The 21,625-nt window shown below is 34.5% G+C and overlaps 5 protein-coding genes across 15 annotated transcripts in view; 4 read left to right on the top strand and 1 right to left on the bottom strand.

Annotated features, from left to right (window-relative positions):
• Positions 1-2,770, top strand: part of Rols (zinc-RING finger and ankyrin repeat domain-containing protein rolling pebbles) — a 48,807-nt gene extending 46,037 nt beyond the window's left edge. For all 3 annotated transcript variants that reach the window (XM_072010068.1, XM_072010071.1, XM_072010070.1), the window contains one exon: positions 73-2,770. In XM_072010068.1, the coding sequence (XP_071866169.1) occupies positions 73-375 (303 nt within the window). In that variant the 3' untranslated portion in view covers positions 376-2,770. The remainder of the gene's footprint in view (positions 1-72) is intronic.
• The window catches only part of LOC139990662 (aldo-keto reductase 1B-like), a 100,135-nt gene extending 82,023 nt beyond the window's left edge, over positions 1-18,112 (top strand). Inside the window, exons 1-7 of one of the 4 annotated variants that reach the window (XM_072010085.1) lie at positions 14,831-15,033; positions 15,545-15,635; positions 16,167-16,334; positions 16,803-16,919; positions 17,259-17,666; positions 17,779-17,927; positions 18,010-18,112. In XM_072010085.1, the coding sequence (XP_071866186.1) occupies positions 15,561-15,635; positions 16,167-16,334; positions 16,803-16,919; positions 17,259-17,666; positions 17,779-17,927; positions 18,010-18,052 (960 nt within the window). In that variant the 5' untranslated portion in view covers positions 14,831-15,033; positions 15,545-15,560 and the 3' untranslated portion in view covers positions 18,053-18,112. Of the gene's footprint in view, positions 1-14,830; positions 15,034-15,534; positions 15,636-16,166; positions 16,335-16,802; positions 16,920-17,258; positions 17,667-17,778; positions 17,928-18,009 lie in introns of those variants that run through there. The other 3 variants (XM_072010083.1, XM_072010086.1, XM_072010084.1) reach the window with 3 other exon arrangements.
• On the bottom strand, positions 1,726-9,574 carry Ringer (tubulin polymerization-promoting protein ringmaker). Of its 3 annotated transcripts, XM_072010101.1 has the most exons (5): positions 9,368-9,574; positions 8,034-8,142; positions 5,505-5,904; positions 4,988-5,120; positions 1,726-4,396 (listed from the first exon to the last, which is right to left on the bottom strand). In XM_072010101.1, exons 3-5 carry the CDS (start codon positions 5,894-5,896, stop codon positions 4,217-4,219), a joined length of 705 nt encoding a protein of 234 aa, XP_071866202.1. In that variant the 5' UTR covers positions 5,897-5,904; positions 8,034-8,142; positions 9,368-9,574; the 3' UTR covers positions 1,726-4,216. The 3 variants fall into 3 exon arrangements, with proteins under 3 accessions (XP_071866202.1, XP_071866200.1, XP_071866201.1); XM_072010099.1 differs by lacking the exon at positions 8,034-8,142 and having other exon boundaries at positions 9,368-9,569; XM_072010100.1 differs by lacking the exon at positions 9,368-9,574 and having other exon boundaries at positions 8,034-8,346.
• LOC139990659 (tRNA (guanine(26)-N(2))-dimethyltransferase) lies at positions 11,986-13,719 on the top strand. The gene has a single exon (XM_072010078.1). It carries the CDS (start codon positions 12,115-12,117, stop codon positions 13,648-13,650), a length of 1,536 nt encoding a protein of 511 aa, XP_071866179.1. The 5' UTR covers positions 11,986-12,114; the 3' UTR covers positions 13,651-13,719.
• A 376-nt stretch (positions 18,113-18,488) lies between the features above and the next one.
• On the top strand, positions 18,489-21,160 carry LOC139990666 (aldo-keto reductase 1B). Of its 4 annotated transcripts, none has more exons than XR_011800613.1 (8): positions 18,489-18,724; positions 19,327-19,494; positions 19,579-19,695; positions 19,770-19,964; positions 20,035-20,232; positions 20,577-20,725; positions 20,817-20,921; positions 20,995-21,160. XR_011800613.1 is itself a non-coding variant. In XM_072010093.1 (7 exons), exons 1-7 carry the CDS (start codon positions 18,684-18,686, stop codon positions 20,851-20,853), a joined length of 894 nt encoding a protein of 297 aa, XP_071866194.1. In that variant the 5' UTR covers positions 18,489-18,683; the 3' UTR covers positions 20,854-21,160. The 4 variants fall into 4 exon arrangements, 2 of the variants coding, with proteins under 2 accessions (XP_071866194.1, XP_071866193.1); XR_011800612.1 differs by having other exon boundaries at positions 20,987-21,160; XM_072010093.1 differs by having other exon boundaries at positions 18,489-18,713; positions 20,817-21,160.
• Positions 21,161-21,625: the final 465 nt, after the last annotated feature.

Here is a 21,625-nt window from a genome sequence, read left to right as displayed (position 1 = left end):
GTAGAGTAGAATCTTTAGAGAATTTAAAGAATAGAATTAAGTAATTTATTTTTTCGTTTTTTATCCAAACAGGAATATGCGGAAGCAATCGAGCTCGCTGACGAAGCTCTGAAAGTTCGCCCAGTATCGTACGAAGCATTCTACGCGAGAGCAAAGGCACGAGTCGATTCAGACCTCTTGGAAGACGCATTATCGGACGTTCAAGAGGCACTACAGATTGCACCGCCACAAAATCGACAGGATAGACGCGTCCTTGTGGCTCTGAGAGAAGAAATAGTCTCCAGATTAGACGGGGTAGGGACCGGCAAAGGATCGATCGATTCTGCCAACAGATCTCGTCTTCGAGCTTCGGTCGACACACTCACAGAGTTGTAATATTACTGTTTCTGTCGTAAAAGACTTCCGGTTTGTTTAAAAAAAATGCTCCTTTAGCGAGGAGAATGACTATAGTGCAAACTCAGGAAGCTTTGCATGCGTATTAAGTTACGAACTGATCTTTCCTCGACTGAACTCGCGATTCCTCGAAGATTTTTCAAACGAAAGATATACGATGACCATTGTGGTCTAAGATTTGTTCTTGAAATGTTCGAAAGCAATTCGTAGTAAGTAAAAAAAGTATTTAAAGTATTTAAGTTATGAGTTGATATTTTCTGCAGTAAACTCGCGATTCCTCCAAAATTTCTTTAACAAAAGATATATACGATGATTGTCGTATCTTAAGATTTGCTTTCGAAATGTTTGCAAGCAATTCGAAATAAATAAAGTATCTCGTTTTCTTCCTTTTTTTTTTTTTTTTTTTTTTAATTTATACGACTCGTTGCGTACGTTATACGTATTCGAAGAAATATTCCTCCGCCTTGCGTTTTCTTGATTAATCTCGAAAATCAGCAAGGATTTACAAGCTCTTCGTCTTTACTCTCTGTGCAATTGTATTGCATGACCGTGTTAGGGTTTTTATACGATGTTCAATTCGATTTTGAATCGAATACAGAGTTTAATATATATATTATATATACACATTTTTCTATATATATAGTAAATATATATATAAATATTTGTATTATATTACGCATATGAGAAATTGGTTTTTAGTGTCGTTGTAATTTAAATCAAAGTTATTTAATTATTTCCTCCTCTCTGTTTCTTTCAGTATTTTCTTTTTAATATACTATATCAGAAGGTATACGTAAACGAAAAAAAAAAAAAAAGAAATGCGCCCATGAAAGAGAATTCTGATATTCCAGCGTTTTAAATATGTTACACAGCCATTAAATTCGAAATGGCTATTTTTTTCCACGCGTACGAAACGCAACGATCTCGCTGACGTATTTATAATGCACTCGCTTGCCAAGCATTTAATTTACACCTATTCCTCTGTAACCGGTTATAATCCAAACGAAAGGTCGATAGTGTCCGAATTTATATCAGACGAAGTCTGCAACAATGTTGCGCGGACTCAAAACTACGATATTGTTCGTCTCCGCCTTGGAGCACAGAGGTTCGAAATAAACCAACTTTTTATTGAAAAACACTCGTTCGATATTTCCTGCCCCTCGTACGTCGATAAGACAGCAGCGTTGTTTGGGTCGACCAAACTGAGACATCTTAATATTCAAACTCGAATCGCAAGACAAATCTCACAGCTTGACTCGAACATTCTATCGATTCAAATAATCCTACTTTATTCTAAGAATATTAGGAAAGAGTGGCTAACAGCATGAAAAATTTCCTTCAACTTGCCTTTATTATATCGAATGATCGGAAGTCTTCTAAAATTAGAAGAGCATCCATCGAGGTACGTTGTCCCTTAAACGGCTTAAATAAGTGTACAGTGTGTACATTCATCGATTAAAGAGAACTCGTAAAGTGCTTTATAGATACGACGATGGCACTCCTGTGAAAGCGAGATAATTTTCTAAATTGAAAACAAAATTGCAAAGAATTTTTCAAGATAAACAGAATATAAAGAACACAAAGAACATATATATCGTAGTACTAAATCAACGATAATCTTTTCAGTATTTTTCTGAGGATGTAACGTAGAATAAAGAATATTTTTCTTCCAATATTCTTTAAATACCTGTCGATAAAGAAAAGTACCTTTTCGCTTCCACAGTCGTACCTGCAAATTGAAAACGGCGACTTTCGTTTAAATATCATCGGAGAATTAGTACCAAGAGAGAGTTACGGATTTTGGTCTTACCGCCGTTGCGCGCCAGGCGGCCATCCTTTAAGTACACTTTAATTCGATTAATGCGTATGTAACCACAAATATCTCGAAATTCGCATGATCACATTAATGCAATCACGATTCCATCGTATACTCCAACCTTTCGTGTCGACCATATACACATTGTACATACACGTGTATGTACACAATCTGACACACTTGAACTAACGTTATTAGTGAAATTATACAAATTACTCTGCCATATTACACGAATTGCGAATTTCTATACAAATTTCTGTTCGTACGAACACATTTAAAGAAATAGAATTTATATAGAGATTTGTTTCGCCTGTTACAAATTTTAACGAGTGCTCTACTTAATAAAAAAATCGCAGTCTAATAAATATCATTGCAAGTGTAATATTACTAAATTTGCTGATAAAAGAAACGAAAGCTTTTATAAGTGAATTTTTTATCTTATTCGACGTTTGAAAAATTATAAAGCTGTAAAAAAAGGAAATATATGGCGTATAACTTGAAACTTGTAACCAGTCGATTTACGAATATTATTATTTGGTAAATTATTACGCAAGCGGGGCCCTGTAAAAAGTAGCTTTGCACCAAAAACCCGCGCGATGACCCTCGAAGAGGATAGCAGAGAGTATACACGCGCACGTACGAATACTTAAGCGTTGAGTTTGGTAATAAGTTCGTTCGCCTCTGCCTAGCGTATATATTTTATAACGTTTCGAAGAATATCACAAAAATGTTGGCAGAATGTAAAGATACGCGTATTTGAATTCTTTTTATGAAAGATATATATCTTTATATAGAGAAACAGGATAAAAAAGTTATTCTTTGATTATAGATAAATGTTATACGAACGTAGTAACGCTCAACGCAAGCTTATTACTCAACCTAATAGAAGAAATTAGAATTGTCAGCGACTTGGATTTCGTCGTTCCAGTAATTTTCGTAGAATCTCGATTAACTTCGATTAATTCTGACTAGCATTCGCGTAAATCTACACTGTTATAATTTCCATGCTGTGTCATATACTATCTACGATCGAGATCAGCGTATAGAAAAAAAATTTCGAAGCTCGAGTATCTGCCAACTTAATGCCTTGACGAGTAGCTTTTCAACTTTCGATCGAACAGGCGCTTGATAAACGAAGGAGAACCGAGCGATAGTATTTGTACTTGCGACCCTGTCGAACCGTTGTACAATATGTACGAGAAAAAAGAAACGCGAGTCAGGTATATTAAGTCGGAACCATGCGAAACGTAACTACGATAGTATGAAAATAGGATAGAATTTCTATCGTTCTCGTATCGTCCCAGCTGAATGATCGATTTAAACGAACCTATTGCGATGAAATCGCCCGCGCCTTGGATTCACTGAGAATCGTACAGAGAAGCGATGATAGAAACGCGACTATTAGTCGCATTGAAATTGCATCACGACCGAGCGATGAATGTGAAAAGCGAAGAAGCTCCGACCGACGAGCCGGCTGACGTGAAATAAAGTACAAAGCAAACGAGGCACACAACGTTGAACTATGTTTACAGCGTAGCGTCAAAAATTCGAACAGTACGATCTATGAATATTCTAATATCTTCGGAATTGCATTCAGAAGATTAGCAACGAAAAAGTATCTTGGTTAAAATAGCTCGACTCGCAGATGTTTCATAAACTATCCTGCAAAATTGCATTATCATCTATGATAACGTGATCGTCCAAATAAACCATCACCAGCTTCCCGAGTCGCTGTTCGTCGCGAAGAAAATCGATCTTGAACGAAGTTCTTGAAATTGCTCGCTGGGTCGCCCGAAAGGTATCATCGAGGAAAGCTCTCAACGCGTTTGCCGATCATCGTGTCGTTCCTTATGTCGATTGTCAGCGTGTCAACAGGTTGCAACGGAAGATCCTTGTGCCAGTCGAGGAACGTGAAGACGCAAGAACGCGACGCGTAGCGTTTCGTATGAAGTGCGTGGACGGGACAACAGAGTGTCAAAGACGTCGCAGAAGCGCGCGAATCTGAAGCTAGTGGGCCTTGTAGGTGTCTTTATTCTGATAGCCCTGCACATAGCCGGACTGATCGGGCAGGTCCTTTCGACCAGCGATTCCTTTGCCTTTGCCACTCTCGTCGAAACGTTGTTTATGAGAGCCTGTGTATTTACTGACGTCTGTGAGTCTGTCCACTGTGGAAGCCGCTTTGCCCCCCTGAAAAATAGTTAGTTATATAGATAGTGTAAAAATAAAGCAACATATGGCACGTATATCGCAAACCTATTTTTACAGTCTCTGATAGAGAAATTTCACTTTTACAACTGCAACTACGTGGCATCGAAGGATATAACAAGTCGTTAAATTACTTACGTATTCATCTACGTTACTCGATTCGAGAATAAAAACTTGGAATGAAAAATTTAGCTCTAACGAAATCGCTATATGAATTTTTCCAACATATTCTTCAGACGTTAACACAGATGGATCTAATTAAGAAGAAGGTTACTCGACGATTATATGACACGTAGGCGAGAATTTAAGACACGTCGCTGACAAATTATATTCAAAGGTCAGGTGTAGCAATATCGTAAATCTTCAGTGTCGATAACGCGACGAACAAGGTCGCGGTAAGTAAATGAACAAACTACCGCTGCTTTAGATTCGTTTACGACACCGTCGAAGAAACTTGTTCTCATCGATCAAATTATAAACTATGAAGCTGACCGTGTTCGATATTAGTCGTTTCTCTAGAAGTAAACTATAGAACGAAGAAATGTCTGAAGCGTATTTATGTACGAGACTTACTACAGCACCACCGGTAACTCCGGGTGGCCCACAGTTGGCCATTTTCTTCTTCATCTCTGCTAAGTCAACCTTCTTATTTTTAGCCAGTTCTTCCAAAAACGCTTTGTACTGTTCAATACCCAATTTCATCGATCTAAAAGCAGAATCAATTCCTCGTCAACACTTGGGACACTGATCCGTTTGTTATTTCGTTGAAATCTACGATACGATTGAAAAAGATGAATATCTTTTCGTAATTATTTTTTCAAATAATCGTTTAGACGATCGCTTCGCTAAGATAAATTACTTTAAAACATCGTACATACGTGTGTAAATCCTAAATGTACATTAACGTACACATACTGGAAAACTAATATTCTTGAATAACAAGTATATAATACATATAGAAAATACATAAAATATATAAAATAAGAATAGGAAATTCTTCCTCAGAAATTTGACTTTTAATCTGAAAGAATGCTTCGAAAGGTAAATGATCGATGAATTATTATTATTCGCATCATCGGTATTCTCGTACTTGTGTTTCTTAAAGTAAATGCCCGTATCAGTGGTAGTGATCTTCTTTCCATCGATCACCTTCGCTTGTTTCATCCATTTGTCGCTCTGACTCAACGTGATCAGTTTCCCGTCGCTTTTTGGGTCACCGAATTTCGAAAACGCCTTAAAGCTTGCCAAAAAGCTTGCAGGCTGCGTGGCGCTGGGGCTGCTAGGCGCCGAACTTCCGCTCTCGTCTTCGATCTTCAAATTTGCTGCCTTGTTAGTCACTGCTTCTTCGGCCGACTTCTTACACGCATCGTTCGTCTCCGCTTTCGTTTCAACTTCAGCGTCGCTTTTCTCCGCCTGAGCGTCGTTCTGCTCTATCTTCGTGTCGTTTTTCTCAGTTTCATTGTCCGTCTTCTCGGCTTGCATATTTGCGCCTAAAATATCACGATGAAATTAGAGGATGCACGATTTGAAACAGTTGACGCTAGAACGAAGCTCCACCGATTTGGTAGACTCAGCGTGAGAAATGCATCGTATAATGGAAAGCGAGCGAATCAGGGTCAAGTTTGAGCAAAAAACAGCGGCGCTAAATCTATCTACACGCTATTAACATTCAGGTAGACATATCGGCGACGTTTTGAGGTCAAGTAACGCGAGCTATCGGTTTAACATAATTCCCGTAGGCGGCTCGGTGAAATTGACACTTATGAGCTAATCAGCGATCGAACAGCGTTCCTTAATCCACGCAAATTACGCACGATTACGTAAACCTCTTTCACGCAGATAAATGAAATCTGTTCTATTAGTTTCGTTGTTTAATATCCATCCGATACGATTTACGATTTCGTTGATCGAATCGATACCAGTTGCGCGTCTTGGAATAATCCATTAGCCGATCTTATCGACGCGTTGCAAACAATGATTCCCGATTGAGTTAATCAATCCAGAATTTCTATGACGAAACAGGCTTTTGAGAGTCGATCGGCTATCGGGAATAGTTGTACCGTTCCATATTGGTTTGCTTTACGTAGACAGTATTGTGTCTCGAGGCATTGTTGCGAATAAAGGAGGCAAAACTACAATGGTACGACCGCAGCTCTTATTTGACTTTCTATATTCCGAGGTAAAGAGCGTTCTCTGATAAATCATTCGGTTTTATCGTCATTTCAGTCAAGAGACCTCGTTGTGTAAATGACTTTGTCTTTTGGAAAATGATATCTCTTGGTAGCCCGTTTCTTTGATTATCGATCCAAGGTTTCCTATACACCACGTATACAGTGGTATAAATAGGGAAACATTTCTAAACATAAAACATTATGAACATTTTTATCTGTATCTATTTCTAAATATAACAAGATCTAAAAGATATGCTTTAAGACTCCATAAATATAGAGTAACTTTAAATGATGTAGCTAGACAAAGTGATCGGAGCTGTCCTTAATTGAATTTATTTAACGATGAATCGTCGATCGATCAATAACTTATCGATAGAAAATTTCTTACGTAAAAATTTTGAAAACTTTCCGAACTACATTGTACACCTTTTATCACACGATGTTCCTTTCTATGGAAATATCGAGTTAATAAAAACCTTCGCGTGCTTCTCTCAAACAGTAAAGTATCGAAAAACGAAGCTAATATTAGCGAGGCTAATAGAATCGTAATTTATCTGAAGCTATCCGCAAACATTCTCGTGTTCGTAACAGTTTATTAACAGTTTATTATTAACGGCTACACGCGCCGCGCAATTTGGGAAACAACCTTACTCGTACGTTAATCTAATCGAATCCATCGTTCCATTTGTTCAAAGACGACGAATTATTTCACCGATTTCATGCTGGTCGATATCATCGACAGTTTATTTACGATGAAACTTCGTTCATAGAAATTTCAGCGAAATGTTAATTACTGCCTGGTTAATGGTCAGGTGAATTTGTCTTTGCCCGCATGGGAACTATACAAACGGCAGAAGGTCAACAGCAAGCTGGAGAAACGTTGTTATTTCACGACTATAAATAGAGATTACGACGACATTCGTGTTAGCGCAATTAGCAAGGAACAGGAAGCGGGGAGCGATTGAGTAATACCGATCAGGTGTCGAACGAGCGCATTTTGTGTACTAAGGTGAGGAACGTACACGAATCTCTATGACACTGGCCTTTGTTCTCGTCGATTTTTCTGCTAAATAAACAATGTTTAGCCATTAGACTGCTTAGACTGTAATAAAAATACGAGAATGCACAAAACGTCTATGATACGCAAACGTATAGAAAATATTCAAAGTACAAGATCCAAAGAAAAATCGAATGTTCGAAGTAAACGATCGTAAATAAAATATATCCGATGCAAGTCCATGATTAAAAAAAAAATGGAATATTCAAAGTAAACTCGTATTAATATTTAGAAATTTATCACATATGAAATAAATCGCTATTTAAAATCCATTTCTTGATCTATAATTATAAAAATACGATTTTGTATAAGAATCCAGTCTATCAAGAACTACGAAGTCATTCTACGATAAAAGATAGATAATAATATTAATATTGCATTATGAACTCACTGTGTTAATTAGTATCCGAAGTAGAAGTCGAAGGAGCGAGCCTAATTACGCGCAATGGCACCGGACAAAGAAGAACAAAAATGTAATCACTGCTGCATCATTCTGCAGACTAAAGGAATTGTCACGATTAACGAAAATGATCGATCTATACGACTGATAAGACGTTGATTTGCTCGCAAGGATTTATCGCGAGAGAGGAACGAGCCGACTGGCGACGGAAGGGAACAGAGAACAGAGAAGACTGGAGCCTCGGTTTGTGTACAAGCTGAAATGCTGTTGAACGCAGGTTTCAGCTAGGAATCTGTGCCGTAGGGCGCATGTGTTATATCGATCTCCTCGTTCAACGGAGCACGCAGTCACCCTTCTCGATATATCTTTGAAACTGCGTTTCACCCTTGGCTGCAGCCGAAATGAGACCCGCGGGGGTCCCATTCTAACAAAACGCCTCGTCGAACGATCAGACAGACTATTAAAATCCTCGTGAGTGATATTCTCAGCCTGTCTAAAGTTTAGCGATAAACTCGATGTTTGATAAAATTGAGAAATAGATGGGAAATTTCACGGAGCTTGCAATAATAATCGTTGACTCGACGAAAGTCGACCTTTACTATATTTGTTAAATAAAATTGCCGAAGAATTTTATAAGAATAAAAGCATAGATAAGAAATCGCTTCTTTCGCTAGCAGCTCCCTAAATTGTTTCCTTATTATTAATTTTTTATATACAATAATTTTGTATTTTTTTAATAAATAGAAAGTAGTTGCAACTTGGACGAGGCTCTTGGCAAGCGAATTTCCTATGTGACTGCATCGTTATATTTGATAACAGACTAAACACGCGATTCCGACATACACAACGAAACGAACTCGTTTCTCTTTATCTGTAGCCAGTGAACGTTCGTCGATGTCGTTCTCGTTCGTATTCTGGAAAAGCTGTGCGATGCTCGTTATCTCTGCTCGGGATGCCTCTATTCGCTTTTATATTTGGTCATTACGTCAACGATATTACGACAAGCATCGAAATAGCCGAGTCGCCGCTCGACTAAGGGAAGCAAAACCGAACGAATGAAATTCGTGTCGATATTATCTAATAAGGGCCTGAGTGGTTTAGAGAAAAATTGATCGAGACACACTTTGATGTTTTATCTATCCCCGTTAACGATGTACGATCGAACCATTTGGCGTTAAGAATGCTAATAATTACAATGTTGTGCTGTTGTGCGTCGCTAAATATATGAATAATGTGATTATAATTGGAATAACCGATTATAAATTGAATCTCGTTTCTTTAGTTGGTGATGATAATGCGTTAGGGCGATTAGTAGAAGTGGTCACCTTTTCAGCTAATTTATTGCCACACACCACCGTGCAACCCCTTCAGAGTATTCACGCACTGTATTGATTCTTGAACTTCGTCGGGTTGAACACCGGATTTCTAGTGTATTTTAGTCGCGTTCATCGCCGCAATTCCAGCCTGGATGAGACTGAAAACGAAACTGAACTTCCTCCACTGCTGCCGCCAACATCATCCCCACCTACACCAGTAACACCTTCGACTATACTCGTCACTCCTGTCACCTACTTTCTTCTTCTACGCATAAAAATCTTTATTATTCATTGTCCGTTAATCATTCATTTTATACAATATATTACTTGTTTCTCTGTTTGCAATGGCAAATTATCGCGATATAATCTATAACCTCGAGTGTTTGCTTAATGTACGCGATGTATGTACTCATTCCGCGATATGATTAGCGATATTCAGCGATAATATCGAAGAAATATACGAATAATAGATAATATTAACGTGTATCTGTATAAGTTGGAACTTTTATTATGCAACATGAAGAAATACGGATGTAACGTAGGCACAGTAGGCTTAACCATTCGTCGGTTTTATTCCATCAGTTCTAAATCTATTCCACGATTACAAACCCAAAGTTTAATATTAAGGTTCCATCGATCACAGCCGATAAATGCTTCCGTCTAAAAATGCTTCGTCTGTGTATACACGAAATCGACTTTTGACGATATCCTTGACCTGTTCCCATGGGTCCCAGAGAAGTTTGAAGTTGACTTTTGTACATTCAAGTAGTATGACTCAATGACGCGGTCATACGACTCGCTATCCCCACCATCCATCGGATTCTACGAAACAGACAGGTATAGAAAACGTACGCATAAATGTTTGATCGCGAAACGACAGATCGTTAACTACTTACGCGTTATAACCCTCGAGTCGCTATGAAAATGATGGATTACCCCTTTCTATATCGAAGCGTGCACTTACATAGAGTTGTCGACAAATAAGTAGCCGCGCTAGGGGCTCTAAAGGCGGATTTTTCCAGTCAGTGACTACTTATCTGTCAGCTAATGATTTACATGCTTCGCCAGTTGTTCACTTACTCGATTTCTCGTTGCGTCCATGTACGAGATGACTCTCTAATTTTGATCTCCTTAATCATCGTATAAAAATATAAGTGAGAAGTTATAATTAAAAAACCATATGCATTTCGCTTGTCAACTTATTAGGCGACAGAGTGCGATGGGTACGAGAATCGCGCGTGAGCGAAGGGCGTTTCTATCGGTTACTTATCTGACGACTACTTAACTGTACTAACGACTGTACTGACTTACAGCTATACAACATCAATTGGGGTTAGGTTAAGCGTCGGTAAAGTGGTGAATTATTAATTATGATAATTTACTATCATTATACAATTTATGAAACGAATTTTCATTACTAGCTTGTGTCCAATGTCACGGGAGAATCTTGAAATAAATATGTATAACACTTGAAATGCATGTCGTAATAAGATTCCTTACGGAGAGAAATTCGAGACAATGTGACAATTCTAAATTTGATCGAAGGTCTTGTTGCACGATGCATATAAACGATGTCGCTTGTTGCTTCGTTGTAAGCAGATTACGAACGAAACAAACTTGAGACTGTTCGATTTACGGATAAATTACGTAAGTACGTAGCATGGGGAAAATAGGCATAATCGATAACAGAATAGATTTTTTTAGGGAATGACAGATCAAGCTCTTGTTTGTTTATTGTGTTAATAATTCTTTAATTTCGTTTATCCTTAAATACAAGTTGCATCACAGACGAGATATTCGTTTGTGGTTGCATTACGCTAAAATTCTAAAAGTTTCAATACCGTATAAATTTTCGAGATGGACAATTTCTCTTAGACTTTGAATTTACAAGTTATTTTCAACTTCAAGAAATTAAAACTGTTTTCAATTTGAAATCGATCGAAAGATGCTTACACTGACGAAGTATGGAACGGACGTGACATTAACTGGGACTTTTCGTCTCAAGTTTTGAAATACCGACCTGAAGAAAGATCAGAGTGTTTCTTACGCCCTCTGCGATTTGCTACGGCAAACATAAGAACTACATTGAATTCAATCTTCACAGATAATAAAGTTAATTGCTACAAGATCTTCGTTTATTAATAAATACCTTATCAAGTTATTGACGAGTGGAGGCAGATAGGAAAATCCCTCTCTGATAGAGAACGCTAAAATCGTATAGCGGTCACGAAATAACCTCGCCGTGACAAAATGCAATATCGACAATAGATATAGTACAATACTGTCATCGTCTAGTGAAATGCGAAATTACAGTATATATCTAATAACAATTTGTTATTGCAAAAATATAACCTATTTATGCACGTTATCTAATTTAATGATCATAAAATATATGATAATTATACTTAACAATATCACATTGACACCACTTGATATTTTAAAACATATTAAATTTGTATGTTTATACTATCAGAATGCTACATATTAGGCCACGTAACGTTTCACAGATTATAGTAAACATAACCAAAAAATTTTCTTGTTTAGTATATTATTTAATGTTTAAATAATATAGTAAATACTAAATATACTACACAGTGAAAAGAATATTTTATAACAAATTAATATATTCGTAGGTAAAATTTTAGTAACCATATTAAGATATTAGATAAAAAATACAACTATTTTTGTACTTTCGATTATATATAATTCTTAATTGAATATTTTTAAGGTCTAAGAATTGTGTATTTTTATATAACATGGAACAGTGTGTAAAAAAACCAAAATTAGATACAATTAGAAGTATAAAGGAAGGACAGGCAGAAATTTTAGTTGACGATACAAACGTATTTTATAATCCTGTTCAAGAGTTTAACAGGGATCTTAGCGTAGCTGTGTTAACAACTTACATAAAAGGTATAAAGAAGCAAGCAACAGAGACAGACACGGAAAAACAAGATGGAATTGTCGTATTGGAAGCTTTATCTGCTACTGGTTTACGTAGCATTCGGTATGCCAAAGAAGTAAAAGGCATAAAACAAATTGTAGCCAACGATATTTCTGCAAAGGCAGTTGAAAGCATTAAAAATAATATACAACACAACGGAGTCGAAAATCTTATAAAACCAAGTCACGAAGATGCAACATTGCTCATGTATCAAAGTAGAAAGGATAAGTTTGACGTAATAGATTTAGACCCATACGGTTGTCCTACAACGTTTCTGGATGGGGCGGTGCAATGTGTATCAGACGATGGGCTGCTTATGATCACAGCTACAGATATGGCAGTATTAGCTGGTAACTCCCCTGAAACTTGTTATCTTAAATATGGAGCTATCTCTTTGAAATCTAAAGCGTGCCATGAAATGGCACTAAGAATATTATTGCAAAGTATTGCTTCACACGCAGGGCGGTATGGTAGATACATAGTACCAGTACTTTCTATAAGTGCTGATTTTTATATAAGAGTATTTGTTAAGGTATTTTCCAGTCAAATTAAATGTAAAGAAAATGCAACTAAAATTGGAATGGTGTACCAATGCACAGGTTGTGAAAGCATCAACACTCAACCATTATGTTATAAGAAGCCTACCGGAGGCTACAAATTAACATCTTTACCTTATGTGGATCAACTTTGTAAAATCTGTCAGCATAAGCAACATGAAGGGGGACCGATATGGTTAGGTCCTTTGCATGATCAACATTTTGTATCTAATCTTTTATGTAATTTAGACGAAATGAAGTTAGCAACATTAAAAAGGATAGAAGGAGTTTTAAATGTTATTCGCGAGGAATTAGACGTTCCATTATATTATACTCTTAGTCGTTTAATGTCTACAATCAAATGTATTACACCGTCGATGTTAACATTTCGATCTGCATTATTAAACGCAGGATATTGCGTATCGTATTCACATGCCTGCAAAACATCTGTAAAGACGGATGCTCCAAATGAAGTTATATGGGATATTGTACGTGCATGGGAAAAAAATAATTCCGTGAAAAGAGATAAACTATCAAACGATAGCCCCGCGATAAGAATATTAAAGACACCAACGACAACGAACATTTCGTTTGATATACATCCTCTGGCTAATCCATTATCTAGGCAAAACAAGCTAACGCGATTTCAACAAAATCCTACGATCAACTGGGGTCCTGGTACACGTGCAAGAACGAGAATAGACTTAGAAAATGGAGTAGAAAATTCGAAAAAGATAAGAAATCAAAATAAAAATTCCAGAAAAGAGAAACCACGATCAACAAACGACACTGAGAAAATAAAGCCTTTATAAAGATACTAATATCTATTCTTGTACCTATACCGTAAATTTTCATTAAAAATACAAGTGTATATAAACGAATACTCAGTCATTAAATTTTTTCATTGACAAAACATACGTGTAACGTGTTTTGTAACACCTATAAAATTGTATATACGAATATATTGATAATTTGAAATTCAATATTGCTTTTCTCTTCACATTCTGTAATGAAAGTGTTTCAGTGCTTACATTTGAAATCTTTAACGAGATAAAATATGAGATTAGCAGCAATGCTAATGAAAAAACATTTACATGTTTGTAAAGCAAAGTTAAAACTCTAAAGACAGAAATAATGATCAACAATCTAATGCTAAAGTATACTTAGAAATTAAGTAACTTTCTTACTAGAACTACAATGCATCAACTACAAAAACTACAAGTAGAAAAAGTCTATCGAAAGAAAACAGAATCCGCGTATATTAATCCAAAAACTTTCAAAAATAGAAATTGAAAAAACATTTGGGAAACTTACGGAAAAATGTTTTTCAATATATGTAAAATAGTAAGAAAATAATAAGACAAACATTATCACTATCATTAATAAGACAAACATCATCATTATCATTAATAAGACAAACAAAAGAAAAAAATTACATTTTGCAAAAGAATATTATTAGTAAAAATGGTATATTGTTATATTTCTGAATGACAGCAGAAACATCTTTAATTTGGATGGACATACTTAATTATATCTGTACTAAAGTGAAAAACAAAACACGTCCACCAGTAAAATACTATCGTTTGAGATAAATAAATATGTTTACACGCGTGATATATAGTTTTAAAGAATCTAAAATAAGTCACAAAAAGCTTAACTTTGAAGACGTCAATTTTATCGAATATTTATAAGCGAAAATTAATAGAAGATCAAATAATTATAATAATGGTTAATGGAATTGATAATGCTATAACAAACTATATTTCTTCTATTGCCATAAAGAAATAAATTAACTCATATTTATTTATTGTGAAATTAACTTGATTTGACTATTGATGATTGATTATCTTAAATTGTGTGTGTATGTAAAGGCATACTAATGTTAATATGAGGTATACAGAATACACTATACTGGGCAAAAAAGCCATAGTGAACATATCTATGTAACATATATGTTTGTAAACATTTTTTTATGTTAGTATCATAATAAATAATATTTGATCATTGCTACATTTCATTACATGGATGGATCCTCATGAAAAGAGTGTCCTTAAGGCATCAATACAGAAACGTAACGACACTAATGGTTTTGTATGAAAACCACAGGAAATTTGAAAACGACCACCATATTGGTGAACTTGCCGAAAAGCCCGATTTCGATGATTTTAAAATATGTTTTGAACATTCTCTATGAGGTAATATATAAAATAACATATAAAATATGTGCATGCGTCCGTATTTTATATACTGTTGAATTATTTTCTAGCTTTGCCAATATTCCTAATTCTTTATCTACAACCTTATTTTTGCTAATATCGTTTGCATACTAAATTATTTAAGTTTATGCATATCCTTTTTACCTATCTATAACATTTTACTTATTTATAACATTGTGTATATAAAGTATATAATACTGTATTATCTTACAATTAATACCTTTGTTATATAATATCATATGATATTCATTTGCAATAACTTTTATAAAATCAGTTTGCATATTTATAAAGGAAGAAATATTATACATTGTATACCAAATCAACCAACAGTATAATTTTAATTATATAATAATTTGCTTCATGTCAGAAGACTATCATACATATGATACGTAAGTTGTTAAGTGGGGGGAACTTATCTTAACATTTATAAATTGAGTTCATTCTTCATTCAGTAAGTGAATTTTAGAGTGATTGATATAGCATGTTGCAGTAACAACTGTTAAAGGATGGCTGTACCTACGCATACTTTAAGTAATGGACAAAAAATCCCTGTCTTAGGACTTGGTACTTGGCAAGCTGGAGTGAGTATTTTGTTTAAAAATAATATATGATAATGCACAGATGTACGAAAGTACCAGCCAAATCTTCTACTTTATATTTTAAAAGCGACGTTTGACAGATTTCTGGTTAACATAAAGTATAAGGATATTTGAAATAAAAGAAAACAAAGTAGATATTATTTGTCATTTACTGACTAATTTACTTACAAAATTATTAAACTGGTATGTTTGAAAGTTCTTTACTGTATCGTAAATTATTACATATCACTATTTTATAGTCAGGTTTTCTCCATTAATAATGGAGAATGATGAAAATGGAGAAAAACACAATAATATTAAATGACACCACAAAATAGTGGTTTTAAAGCTTTGAATTATTCATAGTTTTCACGATTTCCACAATTAAAGTAATTTTTTCAATAGAACGGATCTCATAAAATTTTCTTCACAAATCTCAAATGTAAATTTTTTAAGATCGGATTGAGCATGATAATATTATCATATATATATATATACCACTGAATGATAATTTTTTCATGTAAATTTTTTAAGGACAATCCAGGTGCTGTTGAACAAGCAGTGCGAGATGCGGTGGATGCTGGTTACAGGCATTTTGACTGCGCTTATATCTACTGCAATGAAAAGGAAATTGGCAAAGCTTTACGCGATAAAATTGCCGAGGGTGTGATAAAACGAGAAGATTTATTTATCACGACAAAGGTAATTTTTTACCTAATGACAAAGTTTCTAGCCATTAATTTTGCTACTAACTGTTGAAGTAATTACTTCAAGAAAAACTCTACACATATTGTTTTACCACTGTTACGAAGAGGATAGAATTTAGTGAAACAAAAAATTCGATCCATATTATTGTGTCCTTGAATATAAATTATGTTTTGGATTACAAGATCTAGAAACAAAAGAGCTATAAGTAAATTTCTATTACTGTTTCTCGTAGCCTTCAACTAGAGCTACAAAGTTAACTTTTTGGTAATATCTTTTGCTATAAATGTTTGAACGTGCTCCCTATCATAGCTGCTTCTATTATATTGTAACACTATAAGAATGAGGATCTGGATCAGCATACATTATACTTATACCTTTATTTATTTCAATATATTTTTCTATTACAAATTCATCCACTCATTCTGTCAATCAATCTCAATGCTGACTTTTTTGTATTTTCAGTTATGGAATACGATGCACAGGAAAGAATTGGTAGTACCAGCGTGCAAAAAATCACTTGAAAATTTCGGATTCGATTATGTTGATCTTTATCTTATTCACTGGCCCATGGGATTTGATGTAAGATTGCATAACTATACTATGCATTCCAAATCTGTTGACCGGATTGTCTCTTAATCAGAGTTTTTTACTATTAGGAAATTAAGACCAATCAATTTCAGTTAGAACATTCTTTATTCCAAAATGTAAATACGATATAATTTAATTTTAGTTTTAAAATGTGATGTAACAAAAATAAAACCGTATATAAGAAGGTAGATCTGTAAAAAAAAAGAATTATCATCCAGATGACTTTATTAATTCGTTTTTCCGTTCAACAAGTTGGTATCGACATAGTAAGCTTGAAAAATAATTGAAAGAAATGATTGCATTATTTATGTAAAAACATCATATTCCTAGGAAAATTCTGAAGGTCTGTGGCCAGTCGATGAGAAAGGTAATCCCATGTATGGAGACGTGGATTATCTCGATACGTATCGAGCAATGGAAGAATGTGTAAAGCTGGGATTAACTAAAAGTATAGGTCTTAGCAACTTTAATTCTCAACAGATCGATCGTGTTTTATCGATCGCCCAAATCAAACCTGTCATGTGTCAAGTGGAATGCCATCCGAACTTAAATCAGAAAAAACTGCGTGATTTCTGCACGCAACGTAACATATCTATCACGGCTTACAGCCCATTCGGTTCTCCTAAGCGTACTTGGCTGAAACCTGGCGATCCAGAAGTTACCATCGAATCAGCAGAAATAATCGCGATTAGCAAAAAGTATGGGAAGACTCCGGCGCAAGTTGTTTTACGATACTTGGTAATGTATACATATATAAAAAGATGATTATGAAACAAGGATTTATTAAAAAGTAATTAATGCGCTGCAATGGACTTCAAACATATAATTGAAATAATTATTCTATCAATAGATCGACATTGGTACCATTCCTATACCTAAGTCTAGTTCGAAGGAACGTATTAAGGAAAACATCAATATCTTCGACTTTAAGTTAACGTCACAGGAAATTGCAACCATCGATACACTTGACCGTGGAATTCGTATTTGTCCTGCTGCAGAGTAAGTAATATGCGGATACAATGATTAAACGTGCATATTTCTTGTATTTTACATTTTAATTACAACGAAGTTTTATATTTAGGTTTAAGGGACACAAGGACTATCCGTTCACTATAGAATTCTAAAAGAGAAAATAGATTCACTATTTTACATGACTGTCTTATTCTTTTAAATATTTCGTTAAACATTTTGTTTTGTTAAACGTATATGACATATATAAGAACATATATTTTATGTAATTTTCGTTCACGCTTGTAATTAGTTCTATTTTTAATAAATCATTGTTTAAAAAAAGCTTATTCCTATATATCTACCACCTTTCTTCAATATTCATAAACTAAGAATCATATATTGTCATATTTCGTATATCGGCATAGGGTAACAAGTTAGGTACATAAGATTTATATTATTATTATCAAAATAAATGCCTTCTTCGTTAACGAAAACAAAAAATGATCAGTTGATAACATTTTGAAATATCGTAATAATATTGTGCAATTATCTAATCTCAGCTCTCTAGAATTGTTTCGCGTCATCTTTATCGTTATATAATGATGTACTTAGAGCAGAATAGTATGAATAGAAGACTCGACGATACAGTTCAATCAATTAGTTTCTAGAATATTGTGCGGTTTACACTTGATTACAAGTGGCAGCGGAATTTTCTGATAAAAATTCATCAACGAGATCTCTTTTGACGACTTATTTAAAATCTATAATTAGTAATGGCTCAAATACCATCTCTTACGCTTTCCAATGGATATAAAATGCCTGCTTTTGGTCTCGGTACGTATCAGGTAAGAACATATTTATATATATTTAAAGGTCAAACGCAATAATCGAGGTAGCTATCGATCATATGATTAAATCCGTATATGAAAAGTTTCAACAAGTTTTTTCACGTTGCGTCGTTTATTCAAACTACTCACACCTTAATTTTGACTCATTTTCGACGCAGTCGCATTGTACTATCGTTAAGAAGTTCCTTAAATTTGAGAAAAATATGATGGAATTGTTATTGATAAACCAAGAATGTCTACGCGTTTATAGAAAATGTTAAGGCATAAAAATACACATAATGCATATAATGTATAAAGTAATATAATTAATTTATTCATACATACATATATATATATATATAAAGCATAATAGCAAAATATTCGAAGTAAAGTAATAATTTAAATCTCTAATGAAATTCATTAATTATAATTATATTAACAAAATGCAAATTTTCATAAATATCGGCAGTTCGGGTATCGATATATGTGATTTATACTTTCGATTCTATTCATAAACGGTAACGGTTTGCTTTTTAGATGTTCACTTAAAATGAGAGTAAAATGTACGATTTCGAGAGTAATAGCAGTATTAAAGTAGATTAAATTTTGTACCTTTCCAGTCGCGTGCTGGAGAGGTGGAAGCAGCTGTAATAGAGGCAATAAATCTAGGATACCGTCACATAGACACAGCGTTCTTCTATCAAAATGAGAAAGAAATTGGTCAGGCAATTCAAGCGAAGATTAAGGATGGAACTGTGAAAAGGGAAGATCTTTTCATTACAACTAAGGTAATTAAATCTTATTTAAAACTTTAAAACTGTTTTTTTTTTTTTTATCAAAGATGAAAACGTTTCGTACAACATTTCTTACAGCTCTGGAATAACTTCCACAAAGAGTCAAGCGTAGTTCCAACATGTAAGAAATCTTTGGAAAATCTCGGATTAAGTTACGTGGATCTTTATCTGATTCATTGGCCATTTGCCTTCAAGGTTCGTTCTAATTCAATACGTTTTTTATTACCCGTTTATTTGGAATTTTAAAAAATGTACTAAATATTTTTTAGGAAGGAGACGATTTAATGCCCAGAGACGAAAATGGGGCACTTTTGATGTCGGATACCGACTACCTCGAAACATGGAAAGGAATGGAAGAGTGCGTGCGTTTAGGATTAACTCGTAGTATCGGAATTAGTAATTTCAATCAGGAACAGATCACTCGTTTACTTGCTGTAGCCAAGATACTGCCTGTAAACAATCAGGTACAAATTGTTCTCTGCACTACTCGTAGAATTAATTCGCAATTGATTTAAAATTTATTACTTCCACTAGGTCGAAGTGAGCATAAATATGGATCAAAAGCCATTGATACAATTCTGCCAAAAACATAATATCACGATAACCGGATACTCACCGCTAGGACAACCAGGTAATAAGGCGGGAATACCAACTTTCTTGGACAATCCAGTGTTAGTAGAGTTTTCTAAAAAGTATAACAAGACGACAGCACAAATTGCTCTAAGATATGTCGTAAGTAAATAATATCTAATTATAATATTTTTTATCGCTTTAGAGATAATTATCTTATTTAAGTACTGTGCGAAGAGTGCTATTTCATGTTCTCCGGTTATAGCTACTTTTGTATATATTTCGATATTACGTTTAACGATAATTCAACCTACCATTCGGGCCACTTCAATCTGTAAAGATAAGTTTAATAATAAGAAGAAATACACATACGATTACACATACGAATACATTACACGATTACATACATATACATATATATATTTGTCTAAAATGGAATTTAGGAATATATCAATCAGCTTATCTACAGCTATAAAATTTAATTTATTTTCATCGAAATATTCCAGTTGCAACAAGGAATCGCTATCATTCCGAAAACAGTAACACCGAGTCGATTGAAAGAAAATATGAATATATTTGATTTTTCCTTAACGAATGAGGAAATGGCCTCTATAGCGAAACTTGGCACGTATCAACGTGTTGCACGATTTGCAGAGTAAGCATCCCGATGGTCCATCAAATTGTAAATTAATTATTCTTGTTATTCGGTAGTGAGATGATAATGTTATTTCTACTCCTTTTTACAGTGCAAAGGGACATAAGTACTACCCGTTCGAACAATAAAAGTTTCATTGCAAACAAATAAAATGACAGGAAATAGCTCGTCAGAATCAGTATAAATTAATAGTAAGGTATATCCCCTTTGAACTTACATAATCCCACGGCGTAATTCGGTACTCGTTTGACCCTTACTTAGTCAATTAGATTTATTGAATGCCATGGAAAATTTCGATGCTTCGGACGACATGACATCATACACCGTAACAATGTGGATACTGTCACGGACAAGGCTAATCGCATCCAGCCAATGTCAACCTTCGTTAAAGAGTGTATACACTGCGAGTAAATAAAATTGCATCAAAAAAAGAAATTGTATTATAAAGTAATTCATTCTCCTTTTTTTTCCTTGTAGAATCGTTACAAAATGCGAATCGCTAATAACCCACTTAAATTATTAGTGGAAAATTGAATAACAGAAATAAAAAATTAAGGTAGTTTCTCATTCTCGCAGTACAAATATATTCTTGCACTACAGCGGAGCGCGTACGATCAATACGAAAAGAATTCTCGAAACTATAAAAGGAAGCTTCTGTTTCAAGGACGGATGACGCAGCGATGATTATTGTTTCTGTAAACGTTAGAAATACTATGAGCGGAAATACAATCAACAGACTAGAACGAAGTTGAAGGTTGTTTAAAAACGAAAATTGTGTCTAACGAAACGAGGATACAAATTCTACAGTACATTTCATTTTCATAGTACCAAATTTTTACAGTCATACGTAAGTACTACTAATTGCTATGAAATCTAATATGCTTAGAACTCTAATATACC

This window comes from Bombus fervidus, chromosome 9 (assembly GCF_041682495.2).
Source record: "Bombus fervidus isolate BK054 chromosome 9, iyBomFerv1, whole genome shotgun sequence".
NCBI classification, from domain to species: domain Eukaryota; kingdom Metazoa; phylum Arthropoda; class Insecta; order Hymenoptera; family Apidae; genus Bombus; species Bombus fervidus.
This window is presented reverse-complemented; position numbering and strand designations above follow the sequence as displayed.

Excerpts from the sequence above, each read along its gene's own strand:
- Ringer (XM_072010101.1), bottom strand. The coding sequence starts at position 5,896 with ATGCAAGCCGAGAAGACGGACAATGAAACTGAGAAAAACGACACGAAG. Across the intron at positions 5,121-5,504 it reads ATTTACTTTAAGAAACACAA|ATCGATGAAATTGGGTATTG; the intron begins GTACGAGAATAC and ends TTCTGCTTTTAG. Across the intron at positions 4,397-4,987 it reads GAGTTACCGGTGGTGCTGTA|GGGGGCAAAGCGGCTTCCAC; the intron begins GTAAGTCTCGTA and ends ACTATTTTTCAG.
- LOC139990666 (XM_072010092.1), top strand. The coding sequence starts at position 18,653 with ATGGCTCAAATACCATCTCTTACGCTTTCCAATGGATATAAAATGCCT. Across the intron at positions 20,233-20,576 it reads AAATTGCTCTAAGATATGTC|TTGCAACAAGGAATCGCTAT; the intron begins GTAAGTAAATAA and ends GAAATATTCCAG. Across the intron at positions 20,726-20,816 it reads CGTGTTGCACGATTTGCAGA|TGCAAAGGGACATAAGTACT; the intron begins GTAAGCATCCCG and ends TCCTTTTTACAG.
- LOC139990659 (XM_072010078.1), top strand. The coding sequence starts at position 12,115 with ATGGAACAGTGTGTAAAAAAACCAAAATTAGATACAATTAGAAGTATA.